Here is a 19204-nt window from a genome sequence, read left to right as displayed (position 1 = left end):
CTGGGATTTTTGACTTGCAGGATTTGAAATCTGAACTTACTAGACAGCTTTCAAATGGCACACTTCTATGATCTGAAGAGGCTGTTGAACTGAATATATGCATTTCATGTGTGCTAAATTTACCAAGATTATAAATGGAGAGCAACTGCTATGGCTATGTTAGGAAATTTCTTTACAAAAGTAGAAACCAGGTCAAACAGAAGAGTCTGTGTCTAGTAATATTAAGGTTGCACAGTAAAGACACTAAGTTATCAAGTGTTATAGCTAGTGTTTGAATGCTTGCAGTTGATCTTTGTTAAAAATAGATCAACAAAGGCTTCTGTCAGCTACTGCCATTTTCCTGTTGAAGTTAGCAAAATCTTTGGTAATCACTTTGCTGCTGTTGTATGACAGTGTATTCCTCAGTTGTGCTTTTGATATGGGAGAGGCTGTAAAATGCAAGTGGCAGAATATTTATTCACCAGTAATTCAAGAAAGCATGTTGATAATGCTGCTACTACTTGCCATGGATATATTGAAGAATTTTTTTTTCCTTCAGAGCCATTACAGAAATGCTTTCCAATGGATTTAGAATGCAAACACGCTGAAAAAAGGATAGACTTCTAAAATTATTAGTAGGGCTTTTAAACTGTGTTATAAAAATACCTACAGTTGTAAAGAAGGTGAGGTTTTGTTTAATTTCTAGAAACACTGTAATTATTTTGGTTACTTTGGTCTTCAAAACAAGAAAAAACTCCCCAAAACAGGATTTCCTTTGTCAAACGTTCTCCAAAGAATGAGTGTGTTAGTGGAGCATCAAGATAATGAAGATTGGCTTGATAAAGGCCTGGCTTCAGTCTTACAACTCAGGCTAGCCAGTTCAGATGCTCGGTTCTTCCCTGTATTTGAGGCATTTCCAATTGTATGACCTAACAGTTTGGAAATAGTTAAATGCATATGTCACTTCCGTGGACATACCTCACTTTGAGTTGTTTTGTCTTCTGAAATACATGAAATTAAGGGCAAAACTGTCTCACCAAAATGTGAGTCCTGAGTCAGGTTCATGAAACCAGTTGAATTGCTCATGTCTGTAAAGTTGCTCAAGTGCCTAGTTATTTACTAAATTCAAACCTTGATCACCAAGGACTTAGGAAATTTAAAAGTTCGGCTCTAGAATACCATTGATGTGTGCGTTCCACAGACATGACACATGCTGCAAAGCCATAGCCTTAGTTCAGCTCCAACACCTACCTCTGAGATTCCTGACTTCTGGAGACCTGGCGTGGAAGATCTTAATGGTATTTTAAAGGATCTGTCTCTATCTAAGATACTGATTTCAGAAATAGTTTCTCCAACCAGACTCCCAAGAGTTGGTCTAGGTTTTAAGTCTTTCATAAAATCATTAATTTATTTTAAAACATTGACCCCAGCTAGTATCTGTGTGAGCAGAAACTATAGCTCTTAGAGCTCCTGCATTTGTTCGTTTTGGAGCTCTGCCCCTTTCTGCAACCTGCAAAAAAGCTCTTAGACGCTGAGGCATCGAAATCTTAGCTGGAGAGCTAGTGATCCCGGAAACAGGTGTGCACCAGCTTCCGAGCCACCAGGAAGCAGGCTCAGCATTTATTAACCTTTGAAACAAAGTTCCCGTGTTCTGTTTTCTGCCCTGACGCGGTTTCTGAAAGGCAGCTGCACATCAGAACGGGGAGGGTCAGCCTTTGGTTTCAGGGCCTGCAGGTGCGGCTTCTCTCACTCACACGTTGTGGTGGAGGGAGGTGTCTCCTCTGCTCGCGCCTTGTCGTTTGCGTGTGGGACAGGGAGGGTCTAAAGCTGGAGCGGGGGGCAACATGCAGAAGCGATGAGGTGTGTGAAGTGCGGCACAGGGGAGAGTTGAGAATGGAAGCAGCGGGAAGAGGTGTGGGCTTAGCGTGTGCCCCGCAGCGGGAGAGGCAGTTGCCTGCGGCGGAGAGACGCGCAACGAGGGCAGCGGGTCCCGTCCCCGGGCTTTGTCCGGGGGTCTTCGCCGCCGCTGCCACCTCCTACCCGCGTCGGGGCTGAGCCGAGCCCGGCCCCTCCTCCCCGGAGGACGGCCCCTCCCGGCTCCCCCCCTCTGGCCCGGCAGCTGGACCCGGGCCACTCGCATGGGGCCGGGCGGTGGAGCCAGCCGGGCGCCCCGCGGACGCCGACGGAGCCGGGGAGGATGCTGGCGGCCGCGGCCCTGTGCGCTGCCGCGCTGGGCTGGGCTGCGGGGGCACGGCTGCTCAGCGGTAAGGGGGTACGGGCTGGCGGGCCCTCCGCTTGCCCGGCTCCGCGGAGCGGGGCGAGCGCTGAGAGTGCCGGGGAGCGCGGGGAGCCGGACACGGGGCTCGTAGCCCCGTCGAGACTCGTCGCCTGCCCTCTTGCGCTGGGAGGGTTTGGCTGCCTGGGGCGGCCGTCGCGACATAGGCAAGGACGTGCGGGCGCTACCTGGAGCAGTGATTTTCCCCTCCTAACTCCCCAGCGGGAGCTAGCCCTGCCCTAGGGAGACGTCTGCATCCTCCGCGTTGGGTGGGAGCACCTGGTCGTGAAGTGGGCATGCCGGTGGTCCAGTTTCATTTGCCTCTTCCCCTGAGAAACCGTTCTGCTCTCCCTACTGTATTTTTGCCTCCATTCTAGGAATCTTAAATGCTGCCCTGGCTAACAGAACTACTCCTGTCATCCCACCCTCAGTAGTAATTACCAGCCTGGCTGAATTTCTAGCCCACGCTAGTTTGTCTTACTCTTCCTCTACGAAGTCTCTTTTGATTATCGGTCTGTCCTCCCGGTTTTGCGCAAAGGAATGTCACCTACTTAGACGCCTTTCATAGTAACAGATATATGCCAGCTCAAGGTTGGACCAGCAGTATTTTTGGATGTAGTACCCAAACTAGGTAGTCTAGTCTGCTTTTAGGGCACAGAATAGCCAGTCTGGGGCAAGTTTCTGCCTGACTTGATAGGCTGGTATGTTCAGCAGAAAGCCTGAACGCTGTCACCTGTGAGATATTCATGTTATTCCAACATAAGGCAAGGAGTTTTATTATATCTATTAATATAATTTTTAATTCTGCCATGCTCTTGCTGGCAGTAGGACTTTTGTGGGAGTGAGTTAGAGGGCTCAGCTGCCAGCTGTGGGGTTGGAGATTTATTTCTTTTCATGAATTTTTACTTCTCAGTATAATTGACTCATCCCTAGTCTCACATTACCAAGGCTCACTGAAGTCAGCAGGCTTTGAGGCAGATCCCAGGTAGGCAATGAGGAGATAAGGGGAAAATACGAGGAACACTTTCAGCATTGGTTATAGCTACATATCCAATTGTCCTCTCTTACCGGAACTATATTTGGGAATCTAACTGGCAGTGAAGTCTGGACAGTAATCAACTACAATAAATTTTTCCTTAGCTGAAAGCAATGGCAAGTTTGGCTGATAAGACAGAGACTTTCTGCCAGTTAATGGGGAAAAAATCATGTTTGTGTATCAGAAAAGAACCCGTGGGCAGTTTGTGACACTCTTTCTAACAGTTGCTGCAGTTTTTTAATAACAGTGTGCTGTCTGTGTTTTTCTTATGTCTTTCACAATAGCAATGGACATATCCCTGAGAAGAGGTAAGGGGTTCTGCCTTTTTCACCCAGCCTGCATGAGTGTTAAGTTACCAAGAGAAACACAGGTTATGCTTAGAGATGTATTATTAAATACTGCTTTTGCAGTACAGCCAGTTTTAATTTGTGTGTACAGTGTTAGCAGGCTCTGTGATTCTGCGTACGTAACTGTTCAAAAATGCCAATACAAAAGGTGTTTAAATTCCCACTCTAAGAGAGTGCCCATGCAGGAACATATAAGAATAAAGCAAAGCCAGCATATATCCCATGGAGGGGTTTATAATGACCTGTCCTCACATCCCATTTGTTCTGTACATTACAAATGTTGCTACATGTTCTTCTTATGTAAAAACATGTAGGTTAGCAGATTGTGTCTGCAGTGTGTTTGAAAAGAAATATTTACCAAGTAAAACAAAACTGTTTGTTTCCACAGTCTAAATATCGGGACTCTTCTGCTGAGAAACAGAAGTGCATAATTTTAGATTATGTATCTTTTCACTTTGATCTTTGCTTTCCTTGTAATCAAAATAAGCCATGCTGCTTCACACATGAGAAAGTCCTTGGCTTATGACAGTCTGAAAACAGACATTGTTTACTTCCTGGGCAGTCAGTAACGTCTACAGTGCAGAGCAATGCTTACAATTGGACTGTCTGAACACATCCTGATACACTGCAGTATATACTCCATGAAACTATTACATACACCCCAGAAGATAAATTATCTCTGCTTGTGTAAGAGGATCTCTAATTTTAGCCCTTTAAATTCCTTAAAAATAATTTTTAAAAGCCTCCTTGAACCCTTGTAAAGGAACTCACTTTTTAAAACGTTGCACATGTCAGCTTGCTCTCTGGTGCAGCGTTGCTTCTTTGTAAGGAACTCCTATGGTCTTCAAATCGCAGAAAATTCATGAGGGAGCTGAGGAGTGCAGGACATGAGACAACAGTGCTGTGCAGACCAACCTAAACTGTTATGTGCAGTAAGAAAAGTTCAGAGGTCCCACTTGCCAGTCCAGTAGTACAAGAGGCTTTTTACCTGTGTTATATTTTCTACATAAACTATTGTACAGTGCAAAACTCAGCCAAATGGAAGTATTGGCCTTCACTTTTGGTACTAACAGGCATAGTTTCTATAACAGGTTTCTTTTCATTTCTGCAGGACAGACAGTTTGCCGGGGTGGAACACAGCAACCATGCTACAAAATAGTTTATTTTCATGATGCTTCACACAGGATCAGCTATGAAGAAGCACACCTTGCCTGCAGAGCTGATGGCGGACATCTAGTCAGTATTGAAACAGAAGCAGAGCAAAGACTGATTGAAAAATTTATTGAGAGTCTCTTAGCTTCTGATGGAGATTTTTGGATAGGGCTTAGGAGGAAAAAGGAGGAGGTAGACAATAGTACAGAGTGTCAGAACCTGTACTCCTGGTCAGATGGCAGCTCATCCAAGTTCCGGTAGGTACCTGTGAGACTGGGAAGCAACCAGGTCAGGGACTGTCACCTGCCTTTAGCAATCAGAAAGGATTCTTTCAAAAGAATCAAGCAGTGTTGTCCCAGCTGTCATCTGTGTTACTTCTGCAGTCACTGAAGAGCGGTAGTATCTCCAGAGAGTGATTCATCCCATCCAGATGTAATGGGCAGACAAATTACCCTTTAGAGACCCTGCTCTCTCTTTGTTGCTCTATGTAAGTCACCTAGAGTGTCTAGCTTGGGCTAGATTGATAATTTTTGATTGCTAAAAGGAAGTGGAAAAACAAGCAATCTGGTCTTAAAAAAATCTCTGATTAGGCATGTACAAAATATGTACTTTGACCTGAAGGTTCCTGCACTTTAGATCCCCTGAAGTTTTGTCCCTGATGTCCCGAGCGCTGAGCCCTTCTCCTTTTACTTGCTGAGAGAATAGCATTTTTTTCCTGTGAGACAGTAAAATTGGAAAGCTGCAGTATTTATTGTAGACATGAAAAATTAAAATTTTCAAACCACTTGTTAGATTTCTGCCTCCTTGTCTTAAGGCAAGCAGAACCACAGAATTTGCTGTAATTAAAATATGAAGGCAACAACATTTATAACCAATTACAAGTTTGCTGGAGTTGTTTTCACTACTTTCACATTTCTGTTCAGCATAGAACCAAAATGTGTTTAGCCTCAAAAGTTCTGCTAAATTATGATTTATTTCAATCATGAGTCACAGTTTTCTAGATGAAAGATATTCTTAGATCCAGGCCTACAAGGTCTGCCTTTCTGTGGTATAGAAGTAGAAAATCTGCTCTAAATATTGCCAGGTTGATGAAAGCCTTGGCAACGAGGTGCCAGCTCTGCAGTACAGGTTCAAGGGAGTTTTGCCTGGTGGATATTTACTATTGAACCTGTGATTAAAGTAATTTTAAAAAAACCAAACTCTACAATGTTCACTCATTATCCTTAACTGCTTGCTGCATTTACAATGATTGAACTGCAAATTTCATGAAATAACCCAAACATTCTTAAATATTTTATGACAACGTATCATATGTATGACAGGTCTGCCTTTGCATTCTTCTTTATATTGGATGTGTAAAAATACCTTGTTATTGTGAGCTTTATGCTTTGGGAACCCATAAGAAATTTTAGTTGCTTTGTGCAGCAATGAATGAAACAGAGCTGCTTTTAGTACTGTTTAATATATTAAAGTTTCTCCTGTTGTTCAGATACTGGGGGTAGATAATAGGAAGCTAGAACCAGATATGCTGCTGCTAAGAAACAGACATAGCTTTTTTATTTATTATTATTTTTGTTGGTGAGACATAGCTTATTTATGCTAAATGATATAGCCAAGGAAAAGATCAGGGGCATGGCGGGGGGGGGGGGGGGGGGGCAGCACTAGGAGGGGAAGGAAGTGAGGGAGGAGTACAGCATTGTAGTGATTGAAAAAATGCTGCTTTAACATGTGTGGGTTTTTTCCCACGTTGAATACCTTGGTGTATCTAGAACTATTTATACTGTATGGATCAGCTTTCAGACAGTGCTTGGCATGCAGAACATTGCTTGTTCCAAAATCGGTGGGTATTGAACATTTTTCAAAATCAGGACGCAGTCTTAGAAGTGTTTCTCTGAGATGCATAACATGCCTCTTCAGTAATGGTTGTATTATAGAGCACTAAGTAGTGGAGCCTCTTTCCTGTGTTGTACTTGGAAAGGCCTACACAGTTTTTCAGTGGTGAAGTCTACTATTAAAAAAAATAAATAAATAAAATTATCCACAAGACAGGGTTTTTTCCTGTTAGTGTTTTTCTAGACAGAGAAAAACAGATCCTGCTTAGCTTTTTCATTTTCTTATTGAATAAGTGTCAAAATTTTGCAGGCATTGGCCACTGAAGTCAGAGAGCAAAAATCATTTTGATAGCTGATTTTGCACAGGTGTGTAAAGGCAGTATGGAGAAAGTCAAAGTTCTCTTGAGCTTTCACTCAGCCTCGCAGAGGAGTTTCAGGCAGTGAGGTACTCAGCCCTTCACTCCCTAGTATTTGTTGAACACCTTGCTTGCTGAGTTTTCTTTGAAAATTAGGAATTCCAAAGAGAGAAGATACACTGCAAATAATTGTGTTGTTATTGTTCCTACTTTTACACAGTGGAAGCAGGGGCAAGGGTGGGATGGGGTGTGCTGAGATGTATTCCTCTTTGATTCTGCCCTCTGTCATGCCCTATATGCTGTATTCCCACCTGAGCTCCTTCAGTACCACGGAAAGTGATGTCAAGTCTTACTTGACATATTTGTTGTATTTTCTTTAGGAACTGGTATGTAGATGAGCCATCCTGTGGGAGTGAAATCTGTGTTGTGATGTACCACCAGCCATCTGCCCCACCAGGTGTCGGAGGTCCTTACATGTTTCAATGGAATGATGACAGATGCAACATGAAAAATAACTTCATTTGCAAATATTCTCTTGGTAATGAGTCATTCTGTAGCTTTAGAAACCAACCTGCTCCCAGTCCCCAAGACGAGGTATGAGGAGATTGCAGTAGCAGATAGGGAAACCCTTTCTTAGCTTCACTGGAAAGATGTGGTGGGAGACAGATATCTTTAAATTTAATGTGAGTCCTGGGGAAAAGAGTCTCAGTATCTAATATCTGTAGCTACTTGCCTTGTGATTTCTAGGAATTCTCAGAGGATTTTTATAAAGTATTTGAGATCTCAAATGGGGCCTGAGGGAGAGAGAACACTAAAGAAGGATGCTCATGTTATTGGACTATATTCAGTACACTTGGTCTCCCTACTCAAGCTTATGAGGAAACTGCATATCTTTTTTTCTTTTAGAGAAGCCAACGAATGCTCCAATAGAGAATTCTCAAAGAGGTAAGTTATAGATATTTGTTTGGGGCTTTTTTTAATTATATGCTAACTTTCAGTAGAAATACTCTCCGTTACATTCATTGTCAAGGACACTCACAGACTGAAAACTTATTAAGCAAGAAGCTTCCCTGCAGTTTGCACTTTCCTTGTGCTATTCTATAATCCATTCTTCAAGAACACAGTCTTGCTGTTGTTGATGCAGTATCTGGGACTGTTGGTCATGCTGCAGAAATCTAAGCAAAAAGAGTACCAGTACACCTTACACATCTTTGCAGCTGGCAGTCTCTTCAATCTCCTCTCACCTTCACTTTTTATGATTCTTAAACTCTTTCAAATAACATCTGCAGTATTAATTAAGCTGCTTCTTTCCAGATGTTGCAACAGAGCCCTTGAATCCAGTATTCCCAGAAGAACACCGTAAGAAAGATGCTAATATAACAGTTGTAGAAGCCAAAGGTATGTTGTGCATTCAACAGCTGGCCTGCTCTCTCTCTAACTATGCACACCCGCTTTTCTCACATGTGGCTGTAAACAGTCAACATTGCAGTTTGAAGTGTTTGACCCTAAATGTAGAAGACTGAATTTAGGCAACTGCATCTGAAAAAAAAAAAAATTCCTTCAAATCCTTTCCAGGACAAATGTAAACTGATTGCTTTGGCTACCAAAATGTTCTAAATCTAAAGCTGTGCAAAGTATTTTGGGTCTGAAAAAGGTACTTTTAATTTATTGAATCACTTCAGAATGTCTAAATTGTTAATGTTTTGTTTGTAAGTCTATTATTAGCTATGAAAAACTTTCAGTTTCTTCTTATCACACTGACTTTCCCCCTACAAATTCACAGATAATAAAAGATATTTTGCTCTCTGAAATCTTTTGGCTGGGTGTTCCTAAGCTTTTAAAAGACAGCATATCTCATTACCTTGTACCACTGTTGCCTTCTTACAGTGGGACAGTGAGGCTTGTTGGTTCCTCATCTTGAAGATTTGAGCTTTTTTTACTTTAACCTGCTTAACTAGATGATCGGTCTCTGTCAGGCTTGCTGCCTTTGAGAAGTAGATACTGCTAGATTATGAACAAGACTAGAAGCCTATTGAGGTGTGATGATGCTGCCTTTTGCTACTGTTAGTTTTTCTATGAAGTTCTGTGCATGTCAAATGCAACTGGAAGTGAATAAAAGCAAGAATCTCATTTTTACCCGTAGAACCTGTTCAGAGTCTTGCCTACATCCTTATTCCCAGCATTCCTGTGCTGCTTCTCCTGATGGTCTTTACAGCCATCTTCTGGTTCTGGCTTTTTGCAAAGAGGTAAGTGACATTTTTCTGTAACAATTGAACCTATGATATCTTGTCCTGGCAGTCATTTTACAGCTAGCTTCAGGATCCTGTAAGATACTCTGGAGAGGACTGCTTTCAGCCAAATAAATGTTTAAAAAGTGGCATGGATGCTCCAGGCTGAGTTAGTTGTGAAGTAAAATTTTAAGTAAATCACATTATGCCATTTTGTTATGTTCACAGACATATAGTAGTTAGGGAATAGCATGAAACAAGATGATGATTTTGAAGTGTTAGCATTTAAGTTTTCTTATTGAAGAAAAGATCTGATTTATCAGAAGATCACCTTCGAAAGTGAAAAACAGAGTAATAGAAATAAAAGAATATATGTTTGGAGCAAATAATGTTTACCAATTTCCTCTCCTTGCTTTCCCTGTGTGCACAGTACCTCTGGTGGGGATGCTGGCTGTGGTTTTGGGAGTGTCAGTGTTGAGCTTTGCTGCCTTAGCATCTCAGCTGGCAGCAGAGTGCTAGGGTACCCCAGCAGGTCCTGCCATGGGACTACCCTGGGTATGCAGCCTGCTGCCGCACACCTGGAATTGCAAGTAATAACAAATGTCATCCTGAGTCCAGGCTCTGAGTGTCTGCTTTCCTCAAGGGTCATCATTAAATTACTGTAAGAGAGGTGTGGTATTGTTTTGTATTTGCCTCTGTAAAAAAAAACGTATTATGACTTGTCCTCTTTCCTCCGTCCCTAAGGAGACAGGAGCAAATAGATGCAAGCCCAAAGGAGGAAGATGCATGGCTGTCTAACCCCGGGAGGAACAGTCCAAATCTGGATATTTACAAAGTAATCAAGAAGCAATCAGAAGCAGATCTGGCCGGAACCAGGCCTGGCGCTAAGAATTCTTCCTTCCGTACACAGGAAGATAAAGTGCTTGACAGCCTCTCCAGGGATTATGACGATGCAGCAATGAATACATCAACGAGCGGCTTTGTGACATTGGCCAGTACTGAAAGTGGCTTTGTGACCAATGATATCTATGAGCTGTGTGGAGACCATGTGGGGAGGAGCAAGGAATCAGGCTGGGTGGAGAATGAGATTTATGAGTATTAAGGAAATGGACAAAAAAAGCCTGGAATATGGATGACAGTGAATATCGGTACAAGTTAACCTGCCCTCCCTATGCACTTGTTTTAATGATAGTATATGTGATTATCCTGGTTTTGCATTGTCCCTATATTCTTCTCTTTTTTTGAAAGAATGTGGGTTTTTAAAGATCCAGACTGAAAAGAATGTATATATTTTGCTTTGCATCAAGCCCCTTTTTGCCCCAGAAATGGCTCATTAATACTCTTCGTTCTTTTTTGTACTCCAAAGATATGCCTTTGAAACTAAAGGACAATCCAAAATTCCCATTTATTTAACTGACCTACTCATCTTCAAAGGTGTTAAAAGTCAAAAGTCAATCACTGGTCGCACTTGGATTCTCATAGGTGCCCCCAAGAAAGCTGCCATGGTTGCAGGGTTGGTCATTGTTTCCATGTCAGCCCATATCCCAGCTGTGTTGGCCTCTCTCACCATTTACCTATGACGCTGACAGGCACTTCACAAAAAGGAGACTAGTGTGGTTTCTGCTTCTACCCCTCCCTTCTAGTTCCTACTGCCAAGGCAGTGTATGTGAGTCAGAGCACATAACTGTGTGTTACTTGTACCATTAGGTTGGTTTTTAAAGAATCCCAGTAAGTGCTTTGGTGTCATAAGGTTAACTGTGTTCCCTTACTTGTCCTCTGGCAAAAGGAATTGCAAAGCAAGGAACAAGGGACTTCTCTGCAATGCTAAAGGAAGGGAGTGGGGTAATCCAAAGCATTCTGATTGGTCTCGGGAGTTAGAGCAGCCTGTGACATGTACTGAATTCCATGAAGACTGACATCCTGATATTAATCCCCATAGAGATGGAATTTATTTATTCCATAGAGATGGAATTTATGAAACGGTATGTGAATGTAAAGAATTGGATTAAAAACAGCATTTTGACAGGTAAACTAAAGTATCAAGCTAATCAGTTATAATAAATTATCTGTTGTCTATTTACAGGGACTTCACATATCCCAGTACATAGATTAAATAAGTATTAAGGTGGGGTACTGAGGATAGTTCATGCAATTTCCTCTCTGACAGGGTGAGGGAATATCTTATTTTACCATAGTTTTTAAGGCATCGTTTTGAAGCCAATATTAGATACCTCCCATTTTCCTGCACCTTTGGAGGAGTAGAAATGAATGGCAGCAGGGCATAGCAACTGCCACACAACAAAGTATAAATTCAGGTGACATAAGAATTTTCCTGTTAGATATTGGGAACAAGCAAGAATATGAAGGAACACCATTTAACTCAGAAAGAATTCACAGTCTGTAGTTCACTGCTTGACTTCTAAGGGAAACAGACAAGAGATGATGCTCCACACTGAGGGTTTTTTCAGATCATTATCTCTGTTTCTCTGTTATTTGCAGCACAGTTAATAAAGTTGTTAAGGAGCTAGGAGGAACCAAGGGTATGCATTTGCCATGGAAGTGGTATGAAGGATCTGTCCAAATGTCTGCAGAGGCAAATTCAGGCTGGAGTTTTATCCTCTCTAAGGTGTATAAGAAGCAAGAGCAGGCTAACAGGATATTCCAAGAGTTACACTGAGTTTAATTTCTCTTTATTGAACTGAGAATGTATAGTTATTTTAACCAACTGTACATAAATACGAGATTTCTGTTGCAGAAAGTTAAAAACAGCAGTGATGAACTATTTATTCCAAGATAAACTGAATTTAACTTGGTCATTGGTATGTTTTAAGGCCTTTTGAAGCACGCTGCAGGAGATCACTTGCATCACAAGAATAGGGAATATGTATTGGAAAAGAGAGAAGGGTGGTCCCGTGCATCTTTTTTCAGAGCACTGTCTTTTCTGCTTGGGAGGGTAATGTCATTTATCACTGAGAATGCAGAAAGGCAACTAAATGAAAAGTTGGGTGCCTGGCTTTAAACTGTGCTTGCCTAACTGTGATTTGGTGAAGAGATAACTAGAGCTACCCACAGCAAGTTGAATACCAGACAACTTTACTTGGAATCAAGAAGGTACAGAGTTTGCCCATCAGCATGTATTCTTAAGTAACTAGATGTCTTTGATTTTGAACTCGTTACATGGACAAGTCTTCCATGCACTAGACAGAGGTCATTCCAGCACCTTCCCTGTAAGCTTGTAATTTCCTACACCATGTAGTACAGAGAGCATCACTGTATATGATAAGAAACAGAGCAAAGGGGACTCAGGAGCAGTGCTGACAACCTGGAATCATGATTACCTTGGTTTTTACTAGGGCTTCCTGATATATATTTTGTTCATGAGACTTGATCAGATCAATGTTTGTCTCATAGTTGTAAGGACTCAACGACCTTCATAGGACCTTGGAGCTAACTCCCTGGGGCAAGGTCTCTGCACTGTCGCATTTGTCAGTGCAGCTAAGTGTAACAGGAGTTTGGATAAAAACTGAGATTCATATTGACTTGAATATGCTCAGGGCAAAATCCCATGTGCTGCTGGATATGGGCTTGCTTTAGCTGAATTCCACTGTAAAAGTTAGTTTACATGAAGTTGGAGGTACTTGCAATTGCCAAGGCTTTTGGAAAGGAATAGGAAGGGAATTCGAATTTATCAAATAGGCATGAGATCTGGTTCCATAAAGGACTGCTTTCTGTAAAATGTTTAATGTTAATACTGAGATCTGCAAAACTGAAGATACATTTACAAATGTAAGATTCCCCCCACTGAAATGAATGCGCGCAATCCATTCCTGTGCTCTGCAGCTGCTTCAGGCTATAGATGGACAACACAGCATTGTTTTGCACTTCCTGCTTTTTAAAGATGTTTGTCCTTACCTGAACACATTGGTGCTAAATTGGATATGTGGAGTCTGGAGCACAAGTTCTGCAGCAAGTGGCAGATTCTACAGCAAAGTCAGAAGCCATGAAGTACTGATAGCAGCAGTGTGGCCTCTGGATTTTTTTCACTACAGGACTAGTCTGCGTTTCTTATGGGAATGGAGTCCTGCTGTTAATACTGAAGTAATGAATATGCTTAGAGGTTTGCATTCAGAGCTGTATAGCTTCTTGCTAGGGACCTTTGCGTGTTCATAGCTGTGTATGTGTAGAAAGCACTGCAAAATTAGGCCATTAACATTTATCTGTCCTGTCTGATCTGATATCTCAGCTGTTTCATATACTGGTTTATATATTCTCAAGACAAATATGTTCAGCTTTGAGTAAACCAGCACATTTTGCTTTGTCTGCACTTACTCTGTTTCCAATTATTCCAGCAATGGAGCTGTTCCTTAAAAATGGAGTTCTATTTGATTGTATCCCATTGAACTGAGAAAGAAGTGGGAATGCCACATAGAGAACCGAGTAAACTGAACATTGGGCAGCTGGACATCTGCTCTGAAAAAAATAAAGCATTTTGGACATTATCATGTATCTGGGGCCATTTGGATTCAGCTCTGTACTCCATCTCAGTCTGATCTTAACTACCGAGTGTCTCAGTCCCATGTGAAAAACAGAAATAACAGCATTTCACAGGCTTCTAGGGATGCCTGGAATCTAAGAATGAATGACTCTGAAGTGACTTTGAGACTTACAATTTTGAGACATACAATAATGAGGCCTTGTAATTGACAAAAATTTAATTTTATTGTCCGGCAGATATGTGCAGCAATTTTGAAGCATGTCTAGATGAAGTCATTATGTATAAAAAATTATTTGATTAAAGATATGGTTTGGTCAAGCAGTTCTGGTACCTGGCCCTGTGTATGGCAAGTAATCTTTTTTACTTACTCTGTCGGATCACGTTTGACCTTTCACAAGCCAAATAAAAATAGTAAATGCCTGTTTGCCTATCTGTCTATGTATAAAAAAACCCCACAACACCCCAAGTTTTGCCATTCTGTATTTGTTGCAATTGTATCAACTTTTCAGCAAAGCTTTTGTCCACAGATCTCAGTCAAGCACGGGACTTCTGAACACAGGAGTACTTACTGCGATAAGACAAATTAGTCTTCAGTGTTACGATTTAAACAGCCAAGGGAAATTTTTAAGCTTTGTAGCTCTGTCTAGACTTCTCAAATCCTTAGTTCAGATTTACTTAGTGGAGTCTTAAGCACTCTTGAAGATTGCCATGTAACTCTCAGTCATTTCTCAGCCAAACATCCCTATTTAATAGCCTGCAGTATTGTGGCAAGGAAAGACTTCTGTTCATCTCCTTTCCCTTGTTGAATGTTTTCGTTAAGAGTATTTATTTGTTTAGGATACCTTGTGTACACTGTGATGGACAGAAGTGTGTCCAGTCTTCTGCTGGACGAGTTTTGCTTGAAGGCATGCAAGATATAATGCAGAGCTAAAAGAAAGGTGCCAGCTGAGGCAATCTTGACACTGTGAAATGCTTGCTAAGGCAGAACTCTTCAGAATACATTGTTAAAATCACAAAGAATTCTACCTATCTGCTTTGTCTGGCTTTACACTAGGGATTTGCTAAACTCCAGGTTTTGGATCCATCTGGTTTTTGGGTTTGCTTTTTTCTTCTTTATCAGAGACCAGGTAATGGAGGGAAAATGACCAAGCAAATGAAGCATGCCAAACAGAAGCACAAATATTATTCACCTATTGCTCTGCAGGTGAATATTTCCAGCTCCAGAAGAGCAACAATTCGCTGCCAACCAAGTCTGTCTATGAAGCACCTGAAATGAATTTAGCTTTTGACAGGGTTCCCTAAAAGTTTGCTCTTCTCCATTGCATGGAAATAATTAAATAGGAAAATGAAGCAAACGCAATTTGCATAAGCCACCAGGAAACAAAGATGTGCCAAAGGCTTTGGCAGAAGGTATTTTATGTGGGACTGAAACAACAACAGAAATGAGTGCACAACATGGCTATGAGTGCGTTCCGCCAATATGCATGCATAAATATGCAGGAAGACATTTCTAGATCTGTGTGCTATTGCTGTCTATTGCAAACATGGAAATATATTGGTCAGTTGCCACAGCTGCTTCTCTCACTTCCTGAATGTTACAGGTGAGGTTGATGTGCACAATGGCTCTGTTCTGCTTATCTGCAGTATCAGAGTGTCTGCCAATCTCACTCTGTTCCTCCATAGACAGTGGTACAAGATGAAGCCCTGAAAGAAATAATCCCTTTAAAAAAAAAAAAAAAACACACAACACAAAAACCCCCAAACAAACAAACAAACAAAAAACCCCAAACAAAAACTTGTACCTGTTTTGAAAATGACACGCAGTTAGTAAACATTTCTCCTGAAAAGCAAAATCCTGGTATGGGAGAGTAGTAATTGCTGGGTGCTTGCAATGTCCAGGGCTTCTAATGCAGTAATTAGTGTCCTTTTATCAAGCAATTGTGTGTCTATCCACTTTTACTCTTGTACGCCTGGTCTGTTCTCTTTTTTTTTTTTTTTTTTTTTGGCAGGCGCGCTAAGCATCTTTTAGGCATTGAAAAACAGGAAATGAGAGGAAAATGCTCTTAGGTGTGTAAACATGTAAAGCCATATTTTGGCAACTAAGAGTGTGCCCTGGTCTTTTGAGCTGCTGGTTTACTGAACTCAGGCAAAGTCAGCTGCATGTGCTCAGCATCTCTGGAAGTTATTAGAAGGCGAGGTAATTTTATAATTTCTTTTCTTTGGCATCTCCGTTTAGTAGAACATCAAAGCTGTAGTAGTCTGTACAGGAACATTGGCCACAAGAGGGCATGTGTGCTCCACAGTTTGTGTCATTCAGCCGAATGTTGACAGTGGCCTGGCAGAGCTCCCCAGTACCAGTGTTTGTGAGAAGCACTCGAACCACTTTCCTTGAAGCATAGCAAAAGCCATCAATGGCCTTCAAAAGCTGCTGTACAAAGAATGTTTTTGTGACTGCGGTTCCTCTAGCAGCGTTATTAAGAAATGTTTTTGTAACCTGAACTTTCAAGCCAAAAATGGCATTGTGCAGCACAAGAAAGTTTCTGCAAAAGTTTATTATGGCGAACACAAAATCTGACTTAATAATTGATTTTGCACCAGTCTGGTGAGGTTTTACATGGATGAAAGTGGGCAGGAAACAAATAAAAATTTTATTACTAAAAATTTTATTTTTAATAAAGTGACTAGGAAGGAACATTAAGCAATGTTTTGCACAATGTAGAAAAAGTTACTTTTAACACACCAAGCTTGCATCATGCTAGAATTATTCTTTGGTCAGTGTTTCAGATTTCTGAAAAAAATGAAGCATCCTATAGGGTGAAACGGGAGTGAACTTTCACAAGTAGCAGCTTGGGATGACACCATTTTCTATTCAAGTAGGATTATGGTAAGCTTGCTCATGCACCTATCAATCATTTAAAAGGGTGGATGTCTGACTAACTGAAGTCATCAGTTAGTCATTGCCAGAACTTCTTATGGGGATAAATAGAACAGTAACAGCACGGTTATTATCCATAGCAATCTAAGAAGTCAGCAGCATCACCTCAAAATGTCATTTCTTAGAGGAATCTCATGAACTGCAAGTGCAGTGAAGGACAAGCATTAACTTTTCACCAAGGTCTTCAGTTCCCTTTGCAGAACAGTCACTGCTCTTTGACATGTAACACATTTTACCAACTTTCCACAAGTAAGAGGCAGCTTTACATGTAAGACATGTATACAAAGGGAAAGCAAGAGACAGAAGTTTGTTTCTTGCATTCTTCCACTTGCTTTTTGTGGCCCTGCTCTGTTTTGAGCTGTGTTTGTGTCCACTGCACTGTGTTCATAAAAGGTCTGTGACTGTTGCTGAACCTGCAGCTGATTCAACAGACACGTGTGCTCTTGTACCATTAGCTTTTGGACGTGCCTTGTTCAGTCAGTGGAACTGAGCAAAGCCTCCAGGGGTGATTCCTCATATCCAAATGTCAGAAGGTACCAGTCCTCCAGCGTGAAATGGGTCACGGGAGAGGGAGCGATCAGACAGGGACAGGTGTGAACTGGGAAAGATTGCTGCAGAGTTGAAATGAGCATGGCATTTTTTAAATGAAAGCAAGCTAACATGTAAGTGCAAACGTAAAGCAGACTAGGTGGACTTAGTACCGGAAAGGAAATTTAGCATAAAAGGCCTTAACTTTTTTCACATGTACATTGCCAACTCTGCAGGGCCTCTAACCATTTTATGTCAAAGGGCCTAACAAAGCTTCCAAATCTGTCTTTCCAGGTGTGCAGGAAATGAATAGAATAGTTCAGTTGGAAGGGACCTACAACAATTGTCTAGTCCAACTGCCTGACCACTTCAGGGCTCAAAGCTAAAGCACATTGTTAAGGGCATTGTCCAAATGCCTCTCAAACACTGACAAGCTCGGGGTATCAACCACCTCTCTAGGAAGCCTGTTCCAGTGTTTGACCACCCTCTCAGTAAAGTAATGCTTCCTCATGTCCAGTCTGAACCTCCCCTGACACAGCTTTGAGCTATTCCCACATGTCCTCTCACTGGATCCCAAGGGAGAAGAGCTCAGCACCTCCCTCTCCACATCCCCTCCTCAGGAAGCTGTAGAGAGCAATGAGGTCAACCCTCAGCCTCCTTTTCTCCAAACTAGACGAGCCCCAAGTGCTCAGCCGCTCCTCACAGGACATGCCTTCCAGCCCTTTCACCAGCTTTGTTGCTCTCCTCTGTACACACTCAAGCACCTTCATGTTCTTCTTAAATTGTGGGGCACAATTTAACTGCAGAACTGCACACCATACTCAAGGTGAGTTTTGCATGATGTTGATCGGCGTTTGGGGAGGCTGATGTACTAAGAAAAGGCATCTTTCTGATCTGGAATAACTTGGTCCGCTGGAAATGCTGCTCACTGCCAGGGAGAGGGTATTTCCATCAGGAAACTACTACTACGCAGACCACCCAGAGAGTCTCTGACCCAGATGCGGCAGCCCAAGCTCTGCGCCCCGAGCACCCTCGGGGCCACGGAGACCCTGATTCAGGGCTGGAGGGACACCTGGGGGCAGACTCCTCATTTCTCCTCGTCCCGCTAACGAGGAGCTGCAGGTGGCCTCGCCTCGCCTCGCCTCCCCTCCCCTCCAGTAGCCGCGCAGTGCGCGCAGGTGCGAGGGGCGACGGAGCTGAGGGCACGAGGGGGAGCTTTCCCCCGGCCGCAGCGCAGAGGCGGAGCGCAGCCGGGGCGGGCAATCCCCACAACAACGCGGAGGGCCCTGCAGCAGCGCTGGGGCGGCACGCGGCGGCTAGAGCACCAGCGGGTGCCACGCCGACCTGCCGCGGGGGCCGCCGGGGAGGGGAGGGGAGGAGAGGCCAGGCGGCCGCCCCGCCGCGGTGGCTGCGGTTGCCATGGCGAGGCTCCGCCCCCGCTGACGCGCGCTGTGACGCGCGGTTGGTGGAGGAGGGCGGAGGGGGCGGGGCGGCGCGGCTCCAGAGCGCCGCGGGCAGACTCGAGCCGCCGCCGCCTCTCGCGCCGGAGCCGCCGCCGCTCGATCGATCGATCGACCGCCCGCCGCCGCCGCCGCCCCCCCGCGCCCAGCATGGTAATGGCCGAGCCCCGGCGGCCCCCCCCGCTGCTGCCCCGCGGGCTCGGGCCCGTCCGTGTCGGTTTCTACGACATCGAGGGCACGCTGGGCAAAGGCAACTTCGCCGTGGTCAAGCTGGCGCGGCACCGCATCACGCGCAGCGAGGTGAGGCGAGGCGCGGCAAGGCGAGACGCGGCGAGGCGGCGGGGGCCGCCGTCGCCCCTTGCCCGTGCCTAGCCCGGCCCCTCCCGCGGCCCCTGGGCCTCTCCCGGCCGGGCGTGGGGCAGCAGGGCTCGGGTGCCCGCAGGCGCGGCAGCTCTCGGCGTTTGGAGGAGGGCGGGGGCCGTCGTGAGGCGCTGCTGCGGGCTTTGGGGGGAGCTGGCCGTCGGGGCTCGGCTGGCTCAGCGGGGCGTGGAGGGGCGGCCGGCGTTGGGGCTACGGGGCTC

The 19204-nt window shown here is 43.7% G+C and overlaps 2 protein-coding genes across 5 annotated transcripts in view; both read left to right on the top strand.

Moving 5' to 3' along the window:
• Positions 1-1916: 1916 nt before the first annotated feature.
• Positions 1917-14120, top strand: LAYN (layilin). Of its 2 annotated transcripts, XM_069788002.1 has the most exons (8): positions 1917-2243; positions 3575-3598; positions 4749-5046; positions 7358-7515; positions 7884-7922; positions 8292-8375; positions 9121-9223; positions 9950-14120. In XM_069788002.1, the coding sequence occupies exons 1-8, from the start codon at positions 2177-2179 to the stop codon at positions 10305-10307; spliced, it is 1131 nt and encodes a 376-aa protein (XP_069644103.1). In that variant the 5' UTR covers positions 1917-2176; the 3' UTR covers positions 10308-14120. The 2 variants fall into 2 exon arrangements, with proteins under 2 accessions (XP_069644103.1, XP_069644102.1); XM_069788001.1 differs by lacking the exon at positions 3575-3598 and having other exon boundaries at positions 2077-2243.
• Positions 14121-18624: 4504 nt separating this feature from the next.
• The window catches only part of SIK2 (salt inducible kinase 2), a 63584-nt gene continuing 63004 nt past the window's right edge, over positions 18625-19204 (top strand). For 2 of the 3 annotated variants that reach the window (XM_069787993.1, XM_069787992.1), the window contains exon 1: positions 18625-18923. In XM_069787993.1, the coding sequence (XP_069644094.1) occupies positions 18774-18923 (150 nt within the window). In that variant the 5' untranslated portion in view covers positions 18625-18773. The remainder of the gene's footprint in view (positions 18924-19204) is intronic. The other variant, XM_069787991.1, reaches the window with a different exon arrangement.

Source organism: Haliaeetus albicilla, chromosome 7, assembly GCF_947461875.1.
Source record: "Haliaeetus albicilla chromosome 7, bHalAlb1.1, whole genome shotgun sequence".
In the NCBI taxonomy this organism is placed as follows: domain Eukaryota; kingdom Metazoa; phylum Chordata; class Aves; order Accipitriformes; family Accipitridae; genus Haliaeetus; species Haliaeetus albicilla.
The sequence above is the reverse complement of the archived record's forward strand: the minus strand, read 5'-3'. Positions and strand labels throughout refer to the sequence as shown.